The following is a 19239-nucleotide window of genomic DNA, read 5'->3' as shown; positions in this document are numbered from 1 at the left end:
GAGGGCAGAGTGATTTATATACCATGGATTGAGCCTCAAACTCTTAAAAGGTGTTTAACACCTTCCTCATTAAATTCACAGGTCTTGAGTTTCCAGATACCTTGAGCATCTGGGATTTTTGCATTTGATTCTGTTTTGTTGATCTGGGGATTGAAAGGGAAAGGGTGTGTGTCAGCTTTCAGAATTTGTAGATATGCATCAAGGAAGAAAAGTAATAGCAGGACCGTCTTCAGAGACTAATAGAAAAACAATTATTCTTTTAGATTTTACATTTTTTAAGTATCATTCAATAAAAACTATTAAAACAGGTGAATCTTTTTTTTTGGGTTGGTTTGAACTACCTGCATTTACTGAGATGTTCAAATAGACCTTTATCAGATTTTCCTGGGCTGTCCTGATAGGTTTTTAATTGTTTACATGGGTTATATTATCTCCTGTTATTAACGTACCCGTAGCAACCTAGTAGCAAATATTCTTTCTCTCACAGTTTTTTGTTTAATTTGGCAAGTCTTGCTATTTTTTCCTTCCCTATGTCTCCAACATAGCAACATGGCTCCATTTAGTATTCCCATTGTTTGTGTCTCAACTGCACTGATGTAATTTGGAACAAGAACTACTGTGGGAATATTGCATTTGATTGTGGCTCCGGCAGCATTTTACTAAAAACTGACAACTTGTCAATCACTGTGAAAGGTAAAGCAATGCTGCAAGGGATTTCGTGCTGTCTTAATACATTTGGAAGGGTTAAGAGGAGGAAATGTTCTGTTTTTATGTATCCCAACAAGAAATACCTATCTTAAATAAAGGTCAGATGGAGGCTCAGTTTGCAAAGTGTGGTTTGGGCCATTGTAACTCCATTACTAAAATTTCTTCTATGGAGAAGAGAAAACCATGGAGCCTTATGAATACTGTTGCTTTACATACAACAACTGTAAACATGGAGTTGAATCTGATGTTGTGTTTATGTCTTTTTGTTTTGTTTGCCCTCAGCAATGCGCTTTTGCCCATTGATCAGCCAAAAACCAATGTTTGGGTAACCTTAACCAATGCATCAGGCTTAGATACCACATGTTTAATTCATTCAAGCCCTGAAAAGCCATTTTCAACTTCTTTGGTCAGTTTGCCAGTAGATACTTGGGCCAATCCTGAAAACCATTCTTCCACATCTTTCACAATTTGTTATAAATCCCTTTGATGGATGGGGTATTTGGATGAAATTCCTTCCTGAAGCATCCTTTGAACCCCAAGAACTGGAAATTCTTGGTTCTGTAAAAATGGATTTTTGCATCAAATTTGGCATTTTTGGGCGCGGACAAAACAAAGACAAAACTTCAGATGTCACTCCCTATCACCTTGTGTATAAAGATGAAGATTCTTGGTGTAATTGTACCTCAGTTCAGTTTTTAGCACCTAGTCATACCCCTTTACATCTGCCATGGGGGATGTTTTTCATCTGTGGAGATCGAGCTTGGCCAGCCATCCCATCAAACACCAAAGATGGTCCATGTAGCATTGGAAGGCTTACTTTGCTGACACCCAGTGTAAATATGACTAAAGACCATAAACACAGAGAAAAAACAGTTTGTCCATCAGTATGAATCAGACTGTAAAGATGATTTTGAACCTTGGGGCTCTCATCATGGAACATGCCAGTCATCTTTGGAGTGGAGGAACAGAAGGGGTTTGGTTGTCTCTGGATGTGCAGCTGACTGCATTCCTGAAGGTTCTTTTCCCTCTCTTACCCTGCTCTTTTCTCACAGTCATATACGAGCCGCCGCCGCCAACGCCCTCCCTGCTGAACATCCTGGTGTACTCGCTGCTGCCCATCGCCGTGCTGTCCATGGCCATCCTGCTGGCCTTCTGGATGTACCGCCACAGGAAGCCTCCCTACGGCCACGTGGACATCATTGAGGTCAGGGACTCGCTCCCCTTTGTCTGGGCCTTGCAAAAGGCACGGGGGCTGCTCAGTGTGTGTTCACTTCTGCTTCGCTCTTTTCAGGTGGCCTGACTCTTCTTCTCTGCTTTTTGAAGTTGGTAGCACAGTTGGCCTCCATGGAGGTGTCAGACTGATGGGTTTAGGTGGAATTACCACCATGTCTGAGATAGCTGAGGGAGGGAATTAAGAATCTCAGACCCATTGCCTGATTTCAGCCAGAGAGAGAGCCATTTTCAGCCATCAGAGATCTAAGAGATGATAAAGATCCTACCAGCTCTATGAGAGGAGGGAAGATGCTTTCCCTGATGAAGCTCAGGTTTTATGAACCCTCAGATAATGGGTGTAGGAGGCTTTGGGGTGACCTAATTGCAGACTGAAGGGAGCCCACAAGAAGGATAGAGGGGGACTTCTTACAAGAGCATATGGTGACAGGACAAGTGGGAATGGATTCAAATTGAAAGAGAACAGATTAGATATTAGATATTAGGTAAAATAGGTTAGATATTGGGAAAAAATTCTTCCCTGTGAAGGTGGTGAGGCCCTCGCACAGGTTGCCCAGAGAAGCTGTGGCTGCCCCATCCCTGGCAGTGTTCAAGGCTGGATTGGATGGAACTCTGAGCAATCTGGTCTAGTGGAAGCTGTCCCTGCCCATGGTAGGGGGGTTGGAACTGGGTGATCTTTAAGGCTCCCTTCCAACCCAAACCATTCTATGCTACTGTGGACCTTTCCCATCTGAAAGCAGGTAGGACAGAGGCCCAACCCCACACATCCTACAGGGTCACACTGTTCTCCTGGACAAGTGCAGAGTTTAACCAGATATGATCTGTATGGTGCTGACAGACCTGTTCACTGCCCGTGGCTGGGGTGGCATGGAACATGCTAATGTAGTGAAGAGCAGTGGGAGGTTTTAGATGTAGTTGGCTCTCTGGTCACAAAGATCTAAAGGTTCCCACTTCCAGCAGGAGATATCCTTGAAGACATCGCTGCTTTACCCCCAAAATAACTTTTGCTTTGAAAACACAGAATGCAGGTTTTGCCCAGAGCATGGCAGGTAGTAGTGTCACAAAGTGACACTTGAAGGTGTAGATTGTTATATGTGCTGTATTCCTGCAGAGCAAGTGAGACAGGGAATTTCAGGCTGTTCTTGCTGCAAACAGTGCATCTAAATAATCTGTATTAAATAAATTTATTTCTTCACACTTCTTTCCTCTTGATTCCTCCCTTCCCTTTATTTTACAGTCCAGCTTCAGCTGGTGACAGTGTTTTTTTCTCTTGTGCAGGATCCTGGCCCACCACCCCCTTCTCCCCTGGTTGGCCTAAAGCCCCTGCAGCTCTTGGAGATCAAGGCAAGGGGACGCTTTGGCTGCGTGTGGAAGGCTCAGCTGATGAACGACTACGTGGCAGTGAAAATCTTCCCTATCCAGGTGAGAGGGACACTGCATTAGGTTCTTACTTGCCAGGGGCTTCCTCACCAGTGCTGAGATGCTGTAAGTGCCTGTAGAGATTATGGTTTTTTGAGACCATAACAAAGATGCATTTGGGCTCTTCTGCTGGGGGAAAAGTTCAAGAACCCTTCCTTCCTACACTTCTCCCTGTGTTATCTCATTACCAAATGCTTCCTGTAGTAGCACTTGTTGCAAGAAGGGCAAAAACAAGCACATTCTGAAATCTACAGGGTATGTTATCTTCCCTGCAAATGCCGTGTTGTTTAAATCCATCAAGAAAGGGTGCAGCTGCAGTGCCCAGAGGGCACACAAAGGGCCAGAGCCCTGGCTTTGTGTGTCCTGCCTGGGTGGGTTGTAAATCTGGATCCAGACCTAGTGAGCAGTTTACAGCCTCCAAAGGCAGAGCCCTGGTGCTGTGAGAGCTAATTGTGCTGCAGCGTTTTTGTCAGCTCCTGTCTTCTGCTCTAGGAAACCTTTGAACACTCCTGACTTGATTCTCTAGGAATTGCAGATGAAAAGAGTAAAGCAATCAAAAGTCAAGTGAAAGAAAAATTACTAAAACATCTTTGTGCTCCTCTGCTGTCTCCTTCATTACTTTTTCACCTCAAATTTGTTGTCATACATTGCTAAAGGAGATCTGCACATCTTCTGTCCAAGCCAGCTGTGACCTACTAGTATTCAATATTCAATAGAGCCTAAATTAGATTTTGCAATTGCAGCAATTACACTGCAAGGCTCATCCTGGGTGCTGTATGCTCAGGCTTTTTTCTTGCAAGTATCCTTAGGAAATCTTGAAAAATATTATTTCTCAGTAAGGTTGAGTTTGGTTTCCTCTCCACTCCCCACACATGTCCTTTAGGAACAGCTGAGGATAATTTTGGAGAGGGGAGACTGAGGACAGCAACATGTCTTTCTTCTTTAGGGAAAACAGCCTCCTTGCTTTTGAATGCATCACATCCTAACACAGGAGCATGATTTTTAGAGTAGTGTGAGCAGCTCTGACTGAACTGAAGGAGCTGTTTGCTTTAAAGGGAAGCGTGATCTTTGATGGTGCATTTCTCCCTGCTTCAGGATAAGCAATCTTGGCAGAGTGAGAGGGAGATTTTCAACACTCCTGGCATGAAGCATGAAAACCTTTTGCAATTTATCGCAGCAGAGAAAAGGGGGACAAACCTGGAGACAGAGCTCTGGCTGATCACAGCTTTCCATGACAAGGTAATGATCATTGCATGTACATTTTGGGAAGGCAGAGAGGGAGCTGATTGTGATACAGCAGGATTATAATCCCTGTAATTCTTCCAGTCTGTTTTTGGTGGGCCATGATTCTGTGGTAGCAAAGTGCTCCTGCTCCCCTGTTTCAAACGCCCTTCCTTTAGTTTTCAAGGCTTTCCTACACAAATAAAGGATTAATAAAAGTGGGATTTAGGAAGGGAGAGAGGCACAAAAGGCCACAGCTCACATCTGTAGTGGTCACCATCTCTTGATGTGCATAGATGAGCATCATGGGAGACAGATTTTGCAGATCCAAATGGCCCCTTGCAGATGGGCTCCATGTTTGCTTCTGAGGCCTGGGACACATCTCCCCCTTCATGGATTGCTTTAGTTGTAAACCATGACTAACACTTAAAACAAACGTGCAAATCTGGGGTTGAGCCAGCAGTGTTATCCCCTGGTAAATCCAAGGTCTGCTTGAGTCAATCATTGCCACAGCCAGCTGATACAATGCTCCAACTTGCATGGAAGGCTTTCCCCTTGCTGAGGTTGGATGAATTGCTCTGGTTAAAGATGATTTTTTCATTCGTTACCTCCCTCCCCTTCCCTGGCAGATAAGTAGACATCAGGAGGTCAAGGGCTGAAAACTCATGGACACTTCTGATTTTTATTTCTTCTTTTTGCTTTCACTAGTGATTTCTTCCCCCCCTGTAAAATCAAGGCTCAAATTTTTCAAGCACCCTCTAAACCATTCTCTAAACTGATGAGTTAGCACATCTATCACACAGAGGGGTCTATGATTAAGAGCTGACAATGTCCTGTTCTGCAGGGTTCTCTGACAGATTACCTGAAGGGCAACATTATCAGCTGGAATGAGCTCTGCCATGTTGCAGAAACAATGGCCCGTGGCTTGTCCTACCTTCATGAAGATGTCCCCTGGTGCAAAGGTGAAGGACACAAACCTGCCATAGCACACAGGTAAAGCCTCTTTTGTTGACACTGTCTTTGAAATGATGCCGTTGAATGGAAGTTGTGCTTGTAGGAAGTAAAGGCCTTTTAACTCAGCAAATTCTGTGCTAAGACAAGAATTTTTTTCACCCACATATAAAATGGTGGGGGGCAAGTAAGTGTCTTGGTAGTGGCTGATGGTGAATGTCCAAAGAGTAGGGGTTTCCATCTTCCATCAACTCTTCCCTTGTGGTGGAAAGGGAATTCTGGCTGCTGCAGAACCACTCTTTGAAAGGACTTGGCTTGATAATATCATCACATTAAGACCTGTGTATTTCTATGGCTGTACCAGGAGCAGGACCCTATTTTTCCCTGATTTAGACTGATAACTCCATTGCATGTCTTCCCACAGAGCCTTTGATCATTAGATAAAAAATAGAGAAACCGTGGAAAGGCAGGGAATGGCTGCTAGTTACTTTTCCCTGTAGTTTTATAATGCCCAAATTGTGCCAAGATGCTTATGGAGAGACACCACAGCAGGTGCCACCCTGCCCCTGAGACCTCCTGGCATTGCTTCAACCCGCCTGGGTGTCAGTGCAGAGGGGACAGTGAGAAAGAAGTTGGGTTAAACCATCCTCATGCTTCAGCCCTTCTCCAAAGTCCCACACTGCGTGCCCTAGATTAAAGCATCTCTTCTGAGTGGTTTGCTCGTGGCAGGGCAGGATGGGGGAGATTTCCAGAAGGGATTTACAGGCTGTAATCCGTGGCCATACTCCCCCACCACCCAGCCCATTTCATCTAGGAGGGACATAAAACCCCACGTCCAGCTGCAGCAATTTGTACCTGATCTAGCAGGCCTGGCTTCATCTGTGGCAAGATAATCCCTGTTTTTGCAAGGATATCCCTGCCCCCAAAACAACCCACCTCCCCAAACCTGAAAGTTTTGGAGAGCTGGGGGCTTTTGAAAGAATCTGCAGCTGCCTTTGTGCTGCTCCTGGAGCTGACCCCTGTGTCCCTGACATTTGTCCCTGCAGAATAAAGGCAGTGGTTTATAGATGAAAATTCCTGAGGGTGGGGAACAGGGGAAGGCTATAGAGAGGCTTTAAAGCAACAGATCGTGCTCATTAGTGTCCCTGTCCATTTAGCAAGCGATAAAAGCTGTAGAATGCAGCGTTTGTGTGAATTTAGCACATACCTAGTGGAGGAGGGGTTTCAGGGCACAAGGGATTTCCCTCGGATTACCCCACTCCTTTTAATTTTATTTTTGAAAGAAAACACTAAATGCATTTTAAATCCAGGGAGGGGGACATGGGGGGTGTTTTTTAATGGCTTCTCACGGTGCACATGGATGGAGATGCTGGGGTTGCCAGGTGGGACTCCCCAGTCACTGCTGGGCAGGGGTTCAGCCAACTCCTCTCTGGCCCCCGGCACTACAAGGAGGATTAAGGTTATGGAATCACTTGTCGGTGCAAAAGTGCCCCCACGTGGAAGCTGCAAATAAAATCTCCAGTGTCTCAATCGAATTAACTCACCCATTACTCATAGTCTGCTTGCTCTGTATTCCCTAGTTTGAAGTGCTATATGAAAAAAAAAAAAAAATTCTTCTTTTCACGCCACTTTTATTTGGCAGTGACAATTTTAGGATGGTCTAATGGATATGATGTTATGGGAAATCTACTTGGCAAGGCTTGGATTAAGTCCTTCTCCCTGGATACATTTGCATTGCAGCTCAGACTTGCCAGTTCAAGGTTGTGAAAGGAAGGAAAGAAAGCATGGAAAAATGGGGAAATGTATGGAAATGGGGGGAAAAAAATAGAATTGCAAAGGGAAATCCCTGCATTGTGTATCAAGATGTAGGAGTTAACTGTTGCATGCTTGAAGGGCACTGCAGGTGAGGAGCAGCAGCACATGCTCATACAGTAATGCTGGTTTGCATCGTTTCACCTTGGAACCACATCGTTCAGGCAGATTGTCTGATAATTTCTGTGTGGTCCTCATCGAGCCACTGCTTTGCAAAAATCTCGTGCACAATCTGTACCATCCTGAGGGCATAATCCCCTAAAGCTGAACGAGCAAAGGCGTTTATCCATGTCATCAGATGATGGCTGTAGCCTAAGCCTGTGGGGAAACTGCTATAGCATGGAAGCAGGCAGCCTCTGGGATGACAGATAGTGGGAAATGCAGTTCTTCTGTGTAATGGAAGGGTACCAATGTTTGGGAGGCTCTGCAAAGCTGTGCTGAGTCCCTAGAGCTGATGGAGGCTGGTTTCTGCTGGGGTTCGCTGGCTGCACAGTGCCCTCCAACTTCACACCCAGTTCCCCCATCTTAATCCTCAAGCCAGAAATGCCCATCATGCTGTGTTTAGCTTAGAGAGGATAAATCCTCTCTTTTGATATTTTAAGCTCAGAATCAGGGGCTGCGTGATTTTTGCTTGCAGTGCTTTGAGCTGATGCTCTGGCATCTGAGGCTGCAGGGAGCAGCCCCTTCTCTATGGTCCAGCAGTTTCCCTCTTCACAAAGAATTTTGACAGGTCTCTCTAGTGCAGAACAATCGTATCTGCCCTCATTAATTATTTTGTGCAGGCCTGCAATGTCCTGCAATCAGCAGGGTCACTGAGTGAATTGATGATAGGGAAGTTATAATGCTGAGCATACAGGACAATTGCCATCTGCTGTCTAAGGTCTGTAATTTAATTAGATTGCCAAACATTCCTTTTCAGATGAAAATGCAGGAAGCCCAGGGAACAGGGCTCGACTGGTTTGGCATCTCAGTGTGATCTTCCTCCAACCCCCACCCTTCCCAGCCCCTGCAGATTTACCTGAGCTGCCCTGAAATGATCCTGCTGCAGCACAGGACTGACACAAATGTCCCCTTCAAGCACAGAGCCACCATCTCTACTGCAAATTCTTATACCTGCCTGTCAGCTGCCTGCTCTGACCCTGACAGCATGTCTGTGTGGCCTCACCCCCTTCCCTGCTTGCTTTCCAACCCTCTGAATTCTCCAGGGAAGATCAATCCAGCAATTACAACAGAAGGCTGATAGATGACTGTGGCAGAAGTCTGTTGAAGCCTGTAGTCAGGGTGGAGAGAGTCTCACCAGCATCTGCTGATTTCCAGAAAGATCTGATTTTGTAGATAGGAGCAAACATCCTTACTAGGATAAAGAGTAATGTACTCCCTTAACCTGCCTTGGTTTTGTTCTTGGGAATGAGAAGGGCCCAGAATATGGGGGTCCAGAGCTGGTGCTTGGAGAAAGAAATGGTGCCTTATATACAGCTTGCTCTAATTAAAAGCGCCCCTTCAGGTCAGATTTTACTTTGAGATTAATTCATTGGGGAGTTTGGCTGACTCTGTGCTGGTCAGCTCAGGGCTGCTTTGTCATGTTTTGGGGACAAGGGCAGTGAGGAGCAGCCAAGTTTGCAGCACTGGCCATGCTGGGACCCTGGGGGAGAAAGGAAGAAAGGAGCTGATTTACTGGGAGCTGCTGAACCTATAGCCAATGTGTGTGCTGCAGTGTGATTTAGACACAGGCCATGATAAACCCTTCCCTTACTTCTTGCCTTGTCCATAGGGACTTCAAAAGTAAAAATGTCTTGCTGAAGAACGACTTGACAGCTGTGCTAGCTGATTTTGGACTGGCTGTACGGTTTGAACCTGGAAAACCTCCAGGGGACACTCATGGACAGGTAATCATTACCTTTAACTTTTTAAAAAGTTGGACTTGCCATAGCTTCTCTGGAGTGGGGGCTAGTTTGTGGAGATGCATTTAATTCTCTTTGAGATATGTGTTTTTTCCATAAAAACTTGTGCTCAGACATAAATTCTGGGAGCTGCTTTAATCTGGGTGAGTGGGAAGGGTGCTCAAATCTCTGATTGCTGTGCAGGTGAGGCTCCCCCAGCTCTGGGGTCAGGTGGCTTCCTCCTTCAGACACAGGGCTCATTGTATCTTTATTGTTTTGGTATACATACCCACAGAATCACAGAATCACAGAGGGACTCAAGGATCATCTGCTCCAACCTTTCTTGACCAAAGCAAGGCAAGACAGCCCAGCTGAACCTCAGAAGTTTGGAGTCTGCTGCACATACTACTTCTCCAGGCCATAACACAAATATTAAAGCTCCTAAATGTTAATACTGATACCACAATACTAATATTAATAATCCTAAAATTATTGATTTAATTTTAGGAATTCAGCCAGGCTGGCTGTTTGGGTGACCTTTGGCACATCTGGCTGTGCACTGTGTAAACAATATGCTACAGTTTTATGGGTTCTTAATTTTCTGCCTTTGTGTTGCAGCAAGCAGCTCCTCATTCTGCTCTCATGCCAGGACAGCAAGTCCATCATCCCCTCCTTGTGCCTCCAGCACTTTCTGAATTTCCATCTCCAATGTAGTCTCCCTTTTTTAGCTTTATCTCAGAAGGAATGAACACTCTTCTGGGTTAGCCCTATTCAACTTTCCTCATTTTTGTCGCTTTTATTTTGACTTTTCCAGTATTTTGCACATCTTTCCATATCCTGGCTTCACTCTGTCCCCACTGCCTCAGATAACAGAAAGAAGAGATGAGAATTTCCTTAAAGGAAATTATTAAAAGTCTTTAAATTCTCAAGAAAGCTGCTTTTTCCCTTGCTGTCCTGTCTACCCTCCTACATTATGAGCCATACTAAACATAACAATGGAGGTACTATAATGCCTATTCCATAAAACAAGAGCAGATCTTTTCTAAACCATGGCAAGTCAGGGTTCATGTTTTACTATTCTGTGGATACAGGAGACTTGTTTTATCTAGGGCTGTCAAAACAACACCTTTTCCTACCATTTCAGGACATATAATTTTTTCTCTTTTCTGTTTTTTTTGGTTCTGTTTTTGTTTATCTCGGGGGCTGTTTGTTTGGGTTTGGAGTTTTTTGTTGAGGGTTTTTTTTGAGTGAAAGAGGATTGAACTTTCAACAACTGAGATAACCAAGCCAGACTTGACCTCAAGGTGTTCTGTGTGTCTCCAAAGACAGCATTTCCCCATGCAGGGTGTGCTGCCAGAGCAACATGCAGCAGGATGCAGACCTGCAGTGGGCACTGAATGAGTATCACACACGTAGCCTTGCACTTTGGCTTCCTCCTTTATGTTGCTTATCTGGACTGGGGTGATCTTAATGAGAATCAGTGTCAGAAGAAACAGCTCCCCTTTGCTTGTTTTTCGAGCAAGGTGCACCTTTAGCAGCAGTGGCCTCCAGGCTAATGAAACCAGCTGTCACTCACCTCCAACGTGCAGAGGCTGAGGGGCCCAAATGCAATGTAACTTAAGCTGTGTTTTTTCTCTGTAGGTGGGAACAAGGAGGTACATGGCTCCTGAAGTGCTGGAGGGAGCAATCAACTTCCAACGAGACGCCTTCCTGAGAATAGACATGTATGCAATGGGACTGGTGCTGTGGGAGCTAGTCTCCAGATGTAGAGCAGTTGATGGTAAGAATAAAGACCTCTTCCCTAGGGAGGGTTCTGTTTCAGTGTGGTTCAGCTGGCCAGAAAATGGATCTGTCTCTGTTTAAAAAAAAAAAAAAAATCAATGGCATATTTTTATTAAAAGCAGCTAACCTGTTTTTCCTTTGTTTTTTGACATAAGGTGTTACTCTCTGTATATAATAACCTTTGTAAGTGCTCAAGCCTCAAAGTACTTTTTACTGTGTTGGTTACCTTGCAAATTGCTGAGAATTCAGAGGGAGAAGGTGATTCCTACAGGATGGGTGTCCTTTACTCCTGAGCCTGCCCTGTGCTGCTCTCAGTGGCACTCTACATTTCTGCCAGTGACCAGGGCATGCCTTGGGCTCCTGAGAAGAGCCACACAGCCAGCTTGGCTGTCACCTGGCTTATGCAGGGCAGGGGAGTAGCCTGAATGGAAAGCACCTTAGTGAAATAGCAGGAACACAGGGCTGGAAGGATCTTCTTGAGTCAGCAAGCCCATTTCCCTGCTATCATAAATCATTAGTTGTTGATCTTTTGCTGATCAAGCCCTCTCTCAGCAGTGCACTTGGTTTGTTTCTTCATTTACAGCTTTGGAGGATCTCACTTTCTCCTGAAGGATCTAAAAGTATGAACTTCATGGTGTCTCCTTTCTCCTTTTTTAAATCTAAAAATGATGCTGTAAAGTGGGCCATATTTTCTGTCCAATCAGCACATCTGTCCTTTATTGACCCTTGACATTTGCAGGACAGGAAAGCAGTCACAACATTGTACTAGCTCCAAGGCTTCTTCTTCCAACTTTTTTCTTCTTGTATAGATATGGGTGCTTTGAACTGAAAATCAAGTTGAAAGTTTGAAATCAAGTTTGCAAAACAACAGCACCTCACCTAGACTTGAGATGTTTTTGTTAGCATTACAGTAGGACTGAGGAGCGTGATTATAATTAAAATGCCTCCCATAAGTGTGTGGTAACAGAATCTTACACAGAAGGTTACATCTTCAGAAATGTACAGTCTAACGAGGTAGAATGCTGGAGGAGCAGGGAGCTGGGAGCACAGTAGGGAAAAACAGTGGTACACAGATCATTCATGTAGGAATTGCCCTTCTCTGTTGAGGTGCCCCAAATATCCACTTTCATTTTTCCTGTCATGTTTGTGATCCCCTGCCAATTCAGGCAGCTGAGATACTCCAGGTGCCACACTCAGCACCACTGAGTCAGAGGGAAGGCTTCCCTTGGGATGACAGGGAGTTACACTGAGCCTCATCTGCACTTCAGCTCAGAAGTGATGTTGTGAAAACAGCATATTTAGCTTCCAAATCACCAGTGCAGCTCTTCGCAGCCTGGGCTCCTCTTGGAGGAAAAGGAAAGTCATAAATGACCCTGATTGGAGCAAGTGTTTTAGTTTGTTTTAGTGACTGCCACTGAGTAAACAAGAATAATGAAAAGCCATTTTAGTGATTTCATTCTTTAGAGTAAACATTGTGCTGTTGGTGTCACAATTCATGACCAGATGAAGTGGTCAGCTCTTTTATTTTAGTCTGGAAAGACCCTTATTTTAGTCTGGAAAGACCCTTTTGAGGTATCTCTGCTCTGAAAAGAGGTCATTTTTGGTTACTGAGAAACTGTAAGTGGTGCCATGGAGCACCCTGAGAAGCCCATCAGTTAAGCTGGGCTGCTCTTTCTGGGGGAGCATCTATGCATTGCCAAAAGCCACATGATGTTTCAGTAAGCAGAAGTTACTGCTATCATCCAGCATCTGCACTGATACTCATAGCAGTTGTCTCATTCCTGTGGCCCTGGGCAGTGCACAGCCATAACTGGTATAAGTAAAACATTCAGAAATCATTTTACACTTAGGAGCCAGTACTTGGGACAAGTGCATCTGGCTCCAGTGTGTCAGGGCTGACTCAAACCTACGAACAAACCAGATCACAAAGCAAGAAAATATAAGTGTTGTATATGCTTGACCTTGTTAGTCAGTGCTAAAATGAAATTATGCTCATGCTGAAATCTTTCTCTAGGTTATTGTGTCCTGAATTGCTGTGTTAAAATGTGGGGAGGATGAGTTGATCTGCTCTTTATATTAAAATAAATCATGGATTACCTGGCAAACTTCCTCAAGGAAATGGTGGGATCTGGAGGCCTGGCTGAGGGTTCGGATTTGTAACTCAGCGAGGTGGAAAATGCACGGCCAGACAAGCAGCAGGGACAGCAAAGACCATTGTGCAGGAGGAATGTAAATCACATTTGTCTGCAGTGACATGTGAACGTCAGGCTTTGTTGCAGTGGGTTAAGGTTGCTCCAGAGCTGCAGCTCACTCATGCATGGGGACACTGTAGCTCTGCAGAGGCCATTCCTTCCCTAACCTGATTCTCTGTGTGCACTGTAGGTCCAGTGGATGAATACATGCTGCCTTTTGAAGAAGAAATAGGTCAGCACCCATCCCTTGAGGACCTGCAAGAAGTGGTGGTTCACAAGAAGATGCGCCCCGTGTTCAAGGATCACTGGCTAAAACATCCCGTACGTCCCTCCTGGTTAACAGTGGAAAATATTTTCCTGTGTGATGGGAATGAGGGATGTGGTTATGCATTCCCAGTGTTAGCCAGAGTCAGCTCTGGGCAACGAGGGGTTGCTCAACACCTTTGTGTTCCCTTTTCTTTTTATCTCCTGTTTTTAGAGACTAAACAAGCTGAATAATCAGCTAGTGCTGAATGTGGAGCGTGTGGTGCTTTAGTAGGACTCCTTTAATATGGTAAAAGAATGGAAAATAAAGTCCTTTCATTAAGAAAAAGAAAACCATCCATACCATTGGAGACAAACTCCTCACAAGCCAGATACTATGCAAGACTTGGAGCAGTTTATGGAGGAAAAATTAATTAGATGTGAAAGTGAGCAGACAATGAAGCAAAATGCAGTGTGGGTTTCCCAGAGGTAGTTCATTTCAGGCTCACGTTTTTAATAAAAGAGCTGATTTTTCTTAGATCTGGAAGATAAGAGATGATGACATCTCACTGGGCTTCAGTAAGAAGTCAAATGCCTCTATTTTGCCCAAACTGCTACAGATTTTGCTAGACTCAGGGGCACTAACTCATTTCCCAGAAGTTAGGTAGAGCTGTGAATTGTACAAAAAGATGAGTACATCACTTCAAATGAGGGCTCAAATAAGAGCTGCATTCTTCAAGCACTGTTGAATTCAGGTTTTTTGGGGATATCAAGAGAAATGATTGCAAACAAAGCAAATGGTTTCATAGTAACTGATACAGTGCTGCCAGCTCTCACAGTTTCATCATGGGAATCTTAATACATGTTGTCTTTTAAAGCTTCAACTGCTGAATCTTGGGATTTATTTTGATATTAAAAAAAGCACTTTTGGGGCGGAATGCGACCAAGCCTTAGAAAGCAGATGCTTAAAAAGAACCATGAAAACACATATTTAAAGAACCATGAAAACACATATTTAAGGTAATTGGCATACTGTGGAAAAAATACTTGTAGGGGTTTTTTAGAGCATTGGCTGTGTTGAGTGGATCTCTCCACCCAGTAATTTTTGGAGCTTATCTCATGGTAATTGGCATACTGTGGAAAAAATACTTGTAGGGGTTTTTTAGAGCATTGGCTGTGTTGAGTGGATCTCTCCACCCACTGACAAGGTGGTGCTCATGATGCCTTAAAGATATAGAAATAAAACAACAGACTTTTGAGACAATATTAGCATAGGAGGTAATATAAAAACTGGTCTTTGATTGCAGGCCTCCAGGGGCAGATGTGGAAAAATGCCCACCCCACATAGGGCGAATACAGCTTTATAAGTTTAGCTGATTAGCATAATTAACAAGAATCCCCAATTAGAAACACAGGTGATGAGGTAATTCCCTCTCTTGGTTCAACCTCTTCTGGAGCCCCCCATTGGTAATAGCTGTACTCTATTTATGAGAAAGTGTCTTGGGAGGGTTGCTCATCCTTGATTCCCAAGAAACACAAGGTAGGATAGGAGCCTTTGGAATGTGTTTTGTCTTTCTGCATATCAGGGTAGGAAAAGTGCTGGAGCTAGCTAGGAGTTATATAATTATACAGCAATAGGCTACAGAGCTACAAACATGTATGAAGGAAATACATAAGCAAAAATCACTTTGGCATCCTGAAGTTTGTGAGTTTGATCCTCACACGGGGCACCACTAATGTTGATTTTTTTGTTTTTTCTTTGTTAAGGTTGGGATTAAATTGTGGGATGATATTTTTTGTTTGGATTCAGATGTTTCTTGGTTTTTATTTATATTATATTTTCATAAGTTGTGAGTTTTATAGTATTTTACCAATAAGGTAAAAAATGGAGTTGTATTTCTTTTTTTATGAGGTTTTTTAAGGGTAAACTGTTTAATTAAGAAATTATACTTAAATTATTTTTATTTTTAACTTAATAACGAACTACTTGGATTTTGTAATGTGGATTTTTTAATTTAATTCCACAATATTACTTAAACTTATGAAGAAGAAGGTGAAAAAGGTAAAGAAGAAGGACTAGTTTCTATTTTAAAACTTCTATTTTGTTTTATACGTATTATTATATTTTTAATACTTCAAGTTTTCATTATGTGATATTACACATTTTTATTTAAATTATACACTTATAATCTTAGTTCTATCATTTAATTTTGGATGTTTTTTTCTATGGCTGTAGGTTAAAGCAGTGTTTTCTTAGGGGGTTAGCATTTATTAGTCTTTCTGAGAGAGCATCTACGCATTGCCAAAAGCCAAATGATGTTCAATAAGCAGAAGTTACTGCTATCATCCAGCACCTGCACTGATACTCATGACAGTCGTTACGTTAGTCTAGAAAGTTTGAAATTGTCAGTGATTAGGGTTCTAGCAGCCTCCCCCAGGGCAGGTGACGTTGCTGAAGGTGTTTTCTCGCCGTTGCTGTCCGCAGGGCCTGGCGCAGCTCTGCGTGACCATCGAAGAGTGCTGGGACCACGACGCGGAGGCGCGGCTCTCGGCCGGCTGCGTCGAGGAGCGCATCGCGCAGATCCGCAAATCCGTCAACGGCACTACCTCGGACTGCCTCGTCTCCATCGTGACGTCCGTCACCAACGTGGACTTGCCACCCAAAGAGTCTAGTATCTGAGTCCTGGGTCCTGGTTCACTTTTGTCTTTCCAGACTCAGCGGATTTAAAACAAACAAACAAACAAAAAAAAAACACAACAAGGAAAAGAGTTTAAAGAAAAAAAAAAAGTACAAAAAAAAAAAATCACAAAAATTCAACAAACCCATGAATGCAGCTGCTATTTTATCTTGACTTTTTATTATTATTGTTATTATTATTATTATTATTTTTTTGGATTGGATCAATTTTACCAGCACATTGCTCTACTGTATTAAAAAAAAATGGACATTTCAGCAAGCATTCAGGTGCCGACTAATGAATGCAGAAAAGGTGCAGGTACCTCAGAACCTCAACAAACTCACTTCAGTTGTTTTTATTTTATTCAGTTTTCTGGGTTTCTCTTTATCAGTTTGTCTTCTGCGCGGAGCATCTGTGACATAAAGCTTACGTGACATAAAGGAAAACCACCTACCACCTTCAAAAACGCAATGCTGCAAACTGTGGAGGAAACTTAAGACTGTTATGTAAAGAATACACCTTCCTCAAAAGCATTTTTTCCCCATGTTGGTTTTGGGTTCAGTTCCTTTTTCTTTTTTTTTTTTTTTTTAAATTTTTTTTGGAAGTGAGCTTCAGAAAAAAACAGCAGATGTGTCTTTTACGGATCTAACGGGTGTCATTGTAACATGGGAAAAAAAAAAAAAGTAACTGGGCAGAGAATGTTAATTCTTGATGGTATAATTGAAGGGGGGAGCGTAGAATAGGGGTGGGGAGAGTGACGTTGGACTTGGCAGCATTTGGGGAAACATCATTTGCTATGGAGCTACTTCTCAGGTAACCATTAGAGGAGGGGAAGGACATTTCTGGGCAGAGTATTTACAGCTGCAGTGTATGGAGAAAGCAGAGTCAAAGAGGCTGTGGTTGGAAGACAGGCACTTGTTTCTTCCTCCAGAGTCTGGGGTTGGGCAGTAAAAGAGCAAAGCAGGACTATAACTTTTATTTTTCAATTCCAGGTAGTAGCAGGAAGGATGCTTTCAGTGTCATCAGGACAGGTGGGGAAGTGTGATTTCACAAGCACTTTGGTGAAGTACTGGAAGATGAGAAAATTTTTGCATCTCATTTTAAGTGTGAGTCAGCTGAGAGAATTTGGCCTTGGGTTGATTATCTTTCAGCCCAAGCTAATGGTGCAGATGGTGGAAAGAGGAAAAGGGTGAAAACTGGTTATATGAATTTTTTTTCTTTATTAATTTGGGACTGGGGGAGTGAATGGTGGCAGCTGGCTCCTGTAGCATCTGAGAAGCCTGAGAGCTGCCTGGCTGCAGGGAGCTGAGGCAGCTCAGCAGCAGCAGTGATCCCCACAGCACCTCTCCCACTGGTTTCTTTGACACTGCTTTCTCCTTACTCTGTGATGAAACTCTTTTGTCTTAAAGTGGTGCATATTTGAAAATACCGTTACTCTTATTATGCCATAAACTCGCTCTAGTCAGTGAATGTTCCTAATGCTGCTGATTCAACATTGAAATATTTTTTTAATTTGCAAAACATGCAATGTTTAAAAAAAGAAAAAACTTAAAAAAAAAAAAAAACCAAACACAAAACATACACACACACGTTACGTGGCTTCCGAGGTTTAAACTGAAAAAAAAATTAAAAACTTCATGACCACAGACCACCTCAAACCAGAAATACCTCAGAATTTTCTACTTGTATGAGTTTTATTATATATTTTGTTAGTTGTGTTGTCTTGTAGTAAGTATATTTTAATGTAAGTTGGCTTTTATGACAAGGGAGTTTTAAAAAAATTAAAAAAAGAAAAAAAGTTCCAAAATCTTTTAGGAAGTGCTACCATTTTTTTTTTTGTTGTTGTTTTGTTTAATAAAGCACCATTGTAAATAACTGTATACAGTTGTGGAATAACTGCCTATATAAGGTACCTGGGCATTATTCACTATTATTTGTGAAGGCTGTTTCCATTCTGTGTTGTTTTTGTTTTTGTTTTTGTTTTTTTTTTTTGGTCTGTTTTAGTGAAAGGACAGTACATCTTTTTTTTTTTTTTTTTTAATTTCTTTTTCTTTTTTTACTTTGAATATAACATGATTTCTGTGTCTTGCTAGACTGACAAAGTTATGTCCATTGGATGGCCAGATCTTCTAAATTTTTCTTTGTGTTAAGCCAAAATGCAGTCCTAAACTAATCACCCTCTAATGGAAATGTAAAAATCCTGTATTATATCTGAATGAATTGGACTTCTCTCCACTGCCAAATTATCAGTGTGCACCCTTGCACAGATATAATTTATTAAGCAAATGAAACTGCTAATTGGAGAAAATATTAAAAAAAAAATTGAAATATATTTCTTGAAAAGTATAGCTTTAAAACCTAGAGGTCACAAATGAGGACATGGTCCTTTATCTTGAAGAGACATTAAGAGAATTGCCTTAATTTGTCTATCTGAATAAAGTCTTAACCTATTCTTTCAAGTTACTGAATGTATATTGCATATTAGTATGTACACACATGTAACTGTGTTTCCGTGTGTAGGTTTGAAAGTTTCTGTTTCTTGATGTGCTTCTGTTGAGAAAACCTTGACAAAACCAGACAGAATGACCATTTTGACCCAGCCAATGTCCCCGGTGGCCATTGGCACCCTTGGGCCTGATGCTGCAACATACCTATGCTTAGCATTGAGGGTGTAGGTAGCTCTTCTGGTGTCATGACATTAGGCACTCACTTAATGTTAAGTGTGGTTGTAAATGTTTGCAGGATCAGTATTTTTCATGTTTGATACATTTCTGCACTGAGATTTATATGAAAATGTGACTATGTCTTAGAAGTGAAGTGATGTAAGGGTTGGGGTGGAGCGTAGAGCAGTTAAGACTGAGTGAATACTTGTTTCGAGGTGGGCTCGCTCCCTTTCCCCAGGGAATGGGAGCCAGTTCCTATTGCTGCAGAAAGAAAAAAGCTGTACTGTCTTTTAACTGTTAATATCTGTTTGCTCTTCTGGATTTTTTTCTTCAGCATTACGTATTACAGCTAAAACAGGCTCATTACAGCAGTTGCTTTTTTATCCTGATTTCTTTAAGAAGCTTTAAAGTATTTATTGAAAGTGCCATATTATTTTAATAGCCTATTAAACAGTGTCTG

General features: G+C 42.6%; 1 protein-coding gene across 1 annotated transcript in view; it reads left to right on the top strand.

The window, feature by feature from the left end:
• Positions 1-16191, top strand: part of ACVR2B (activin A receptor type 2B) — a 97127-nt gene extending 80936 nt beyond the window's left edge. The window contains exons 4-11 of the mRNA XM_041488075.1: positions 1761-1912; positions 3217-3360; positions 4453-4596; positions 5423-5571; positions 9113-9227; positions 10863-11001; positions 13386-13516; positions 15924-16191. Of these exons, the coding sequence (XP_041344009.1) occupies positions 1761-1912; positions 3217-3360; positions 4453-4596; positions 5423-5571; positions 9113-9227; positions 10863-11001; positions 13386-13516; positions 15924-16118 (1169 nt within the window). The 3' untranslated portion in view covers positions 16119-16191. The remainder of the gene's footprint in view (positions 1-1760; positions 1913-3216; positions 3361-4452; positions 4597-5422; positions 5572-9112; positions 9228-10862; positions 11002-13385; positions 13517-15923) is intronic.
• Positions 16192-19239: the final 3048 nt, after the last annotated feature.

Source organism: Pyrgilauda ruficollis, unplaced genomic scaffold (assembly GCF_017590135.1).
Source record: "Pyrgilauda ruficollis isolate IOZ18807 unplaced genomic scaffold, ASM1759013v1 scaffold12, whole genome shotgun sequence".
Lineage (NCBI taxonomy): Eukaryota > Metazoa > Chordata > Aves > Passeriformes > Passeridae > Pyrgilauda > Pyrgilauda ruficollis.
Note: the sequence above shows the minus strand (reverse complement) of the source record. Positions and strands in the feature narration are given on the sequence as shown.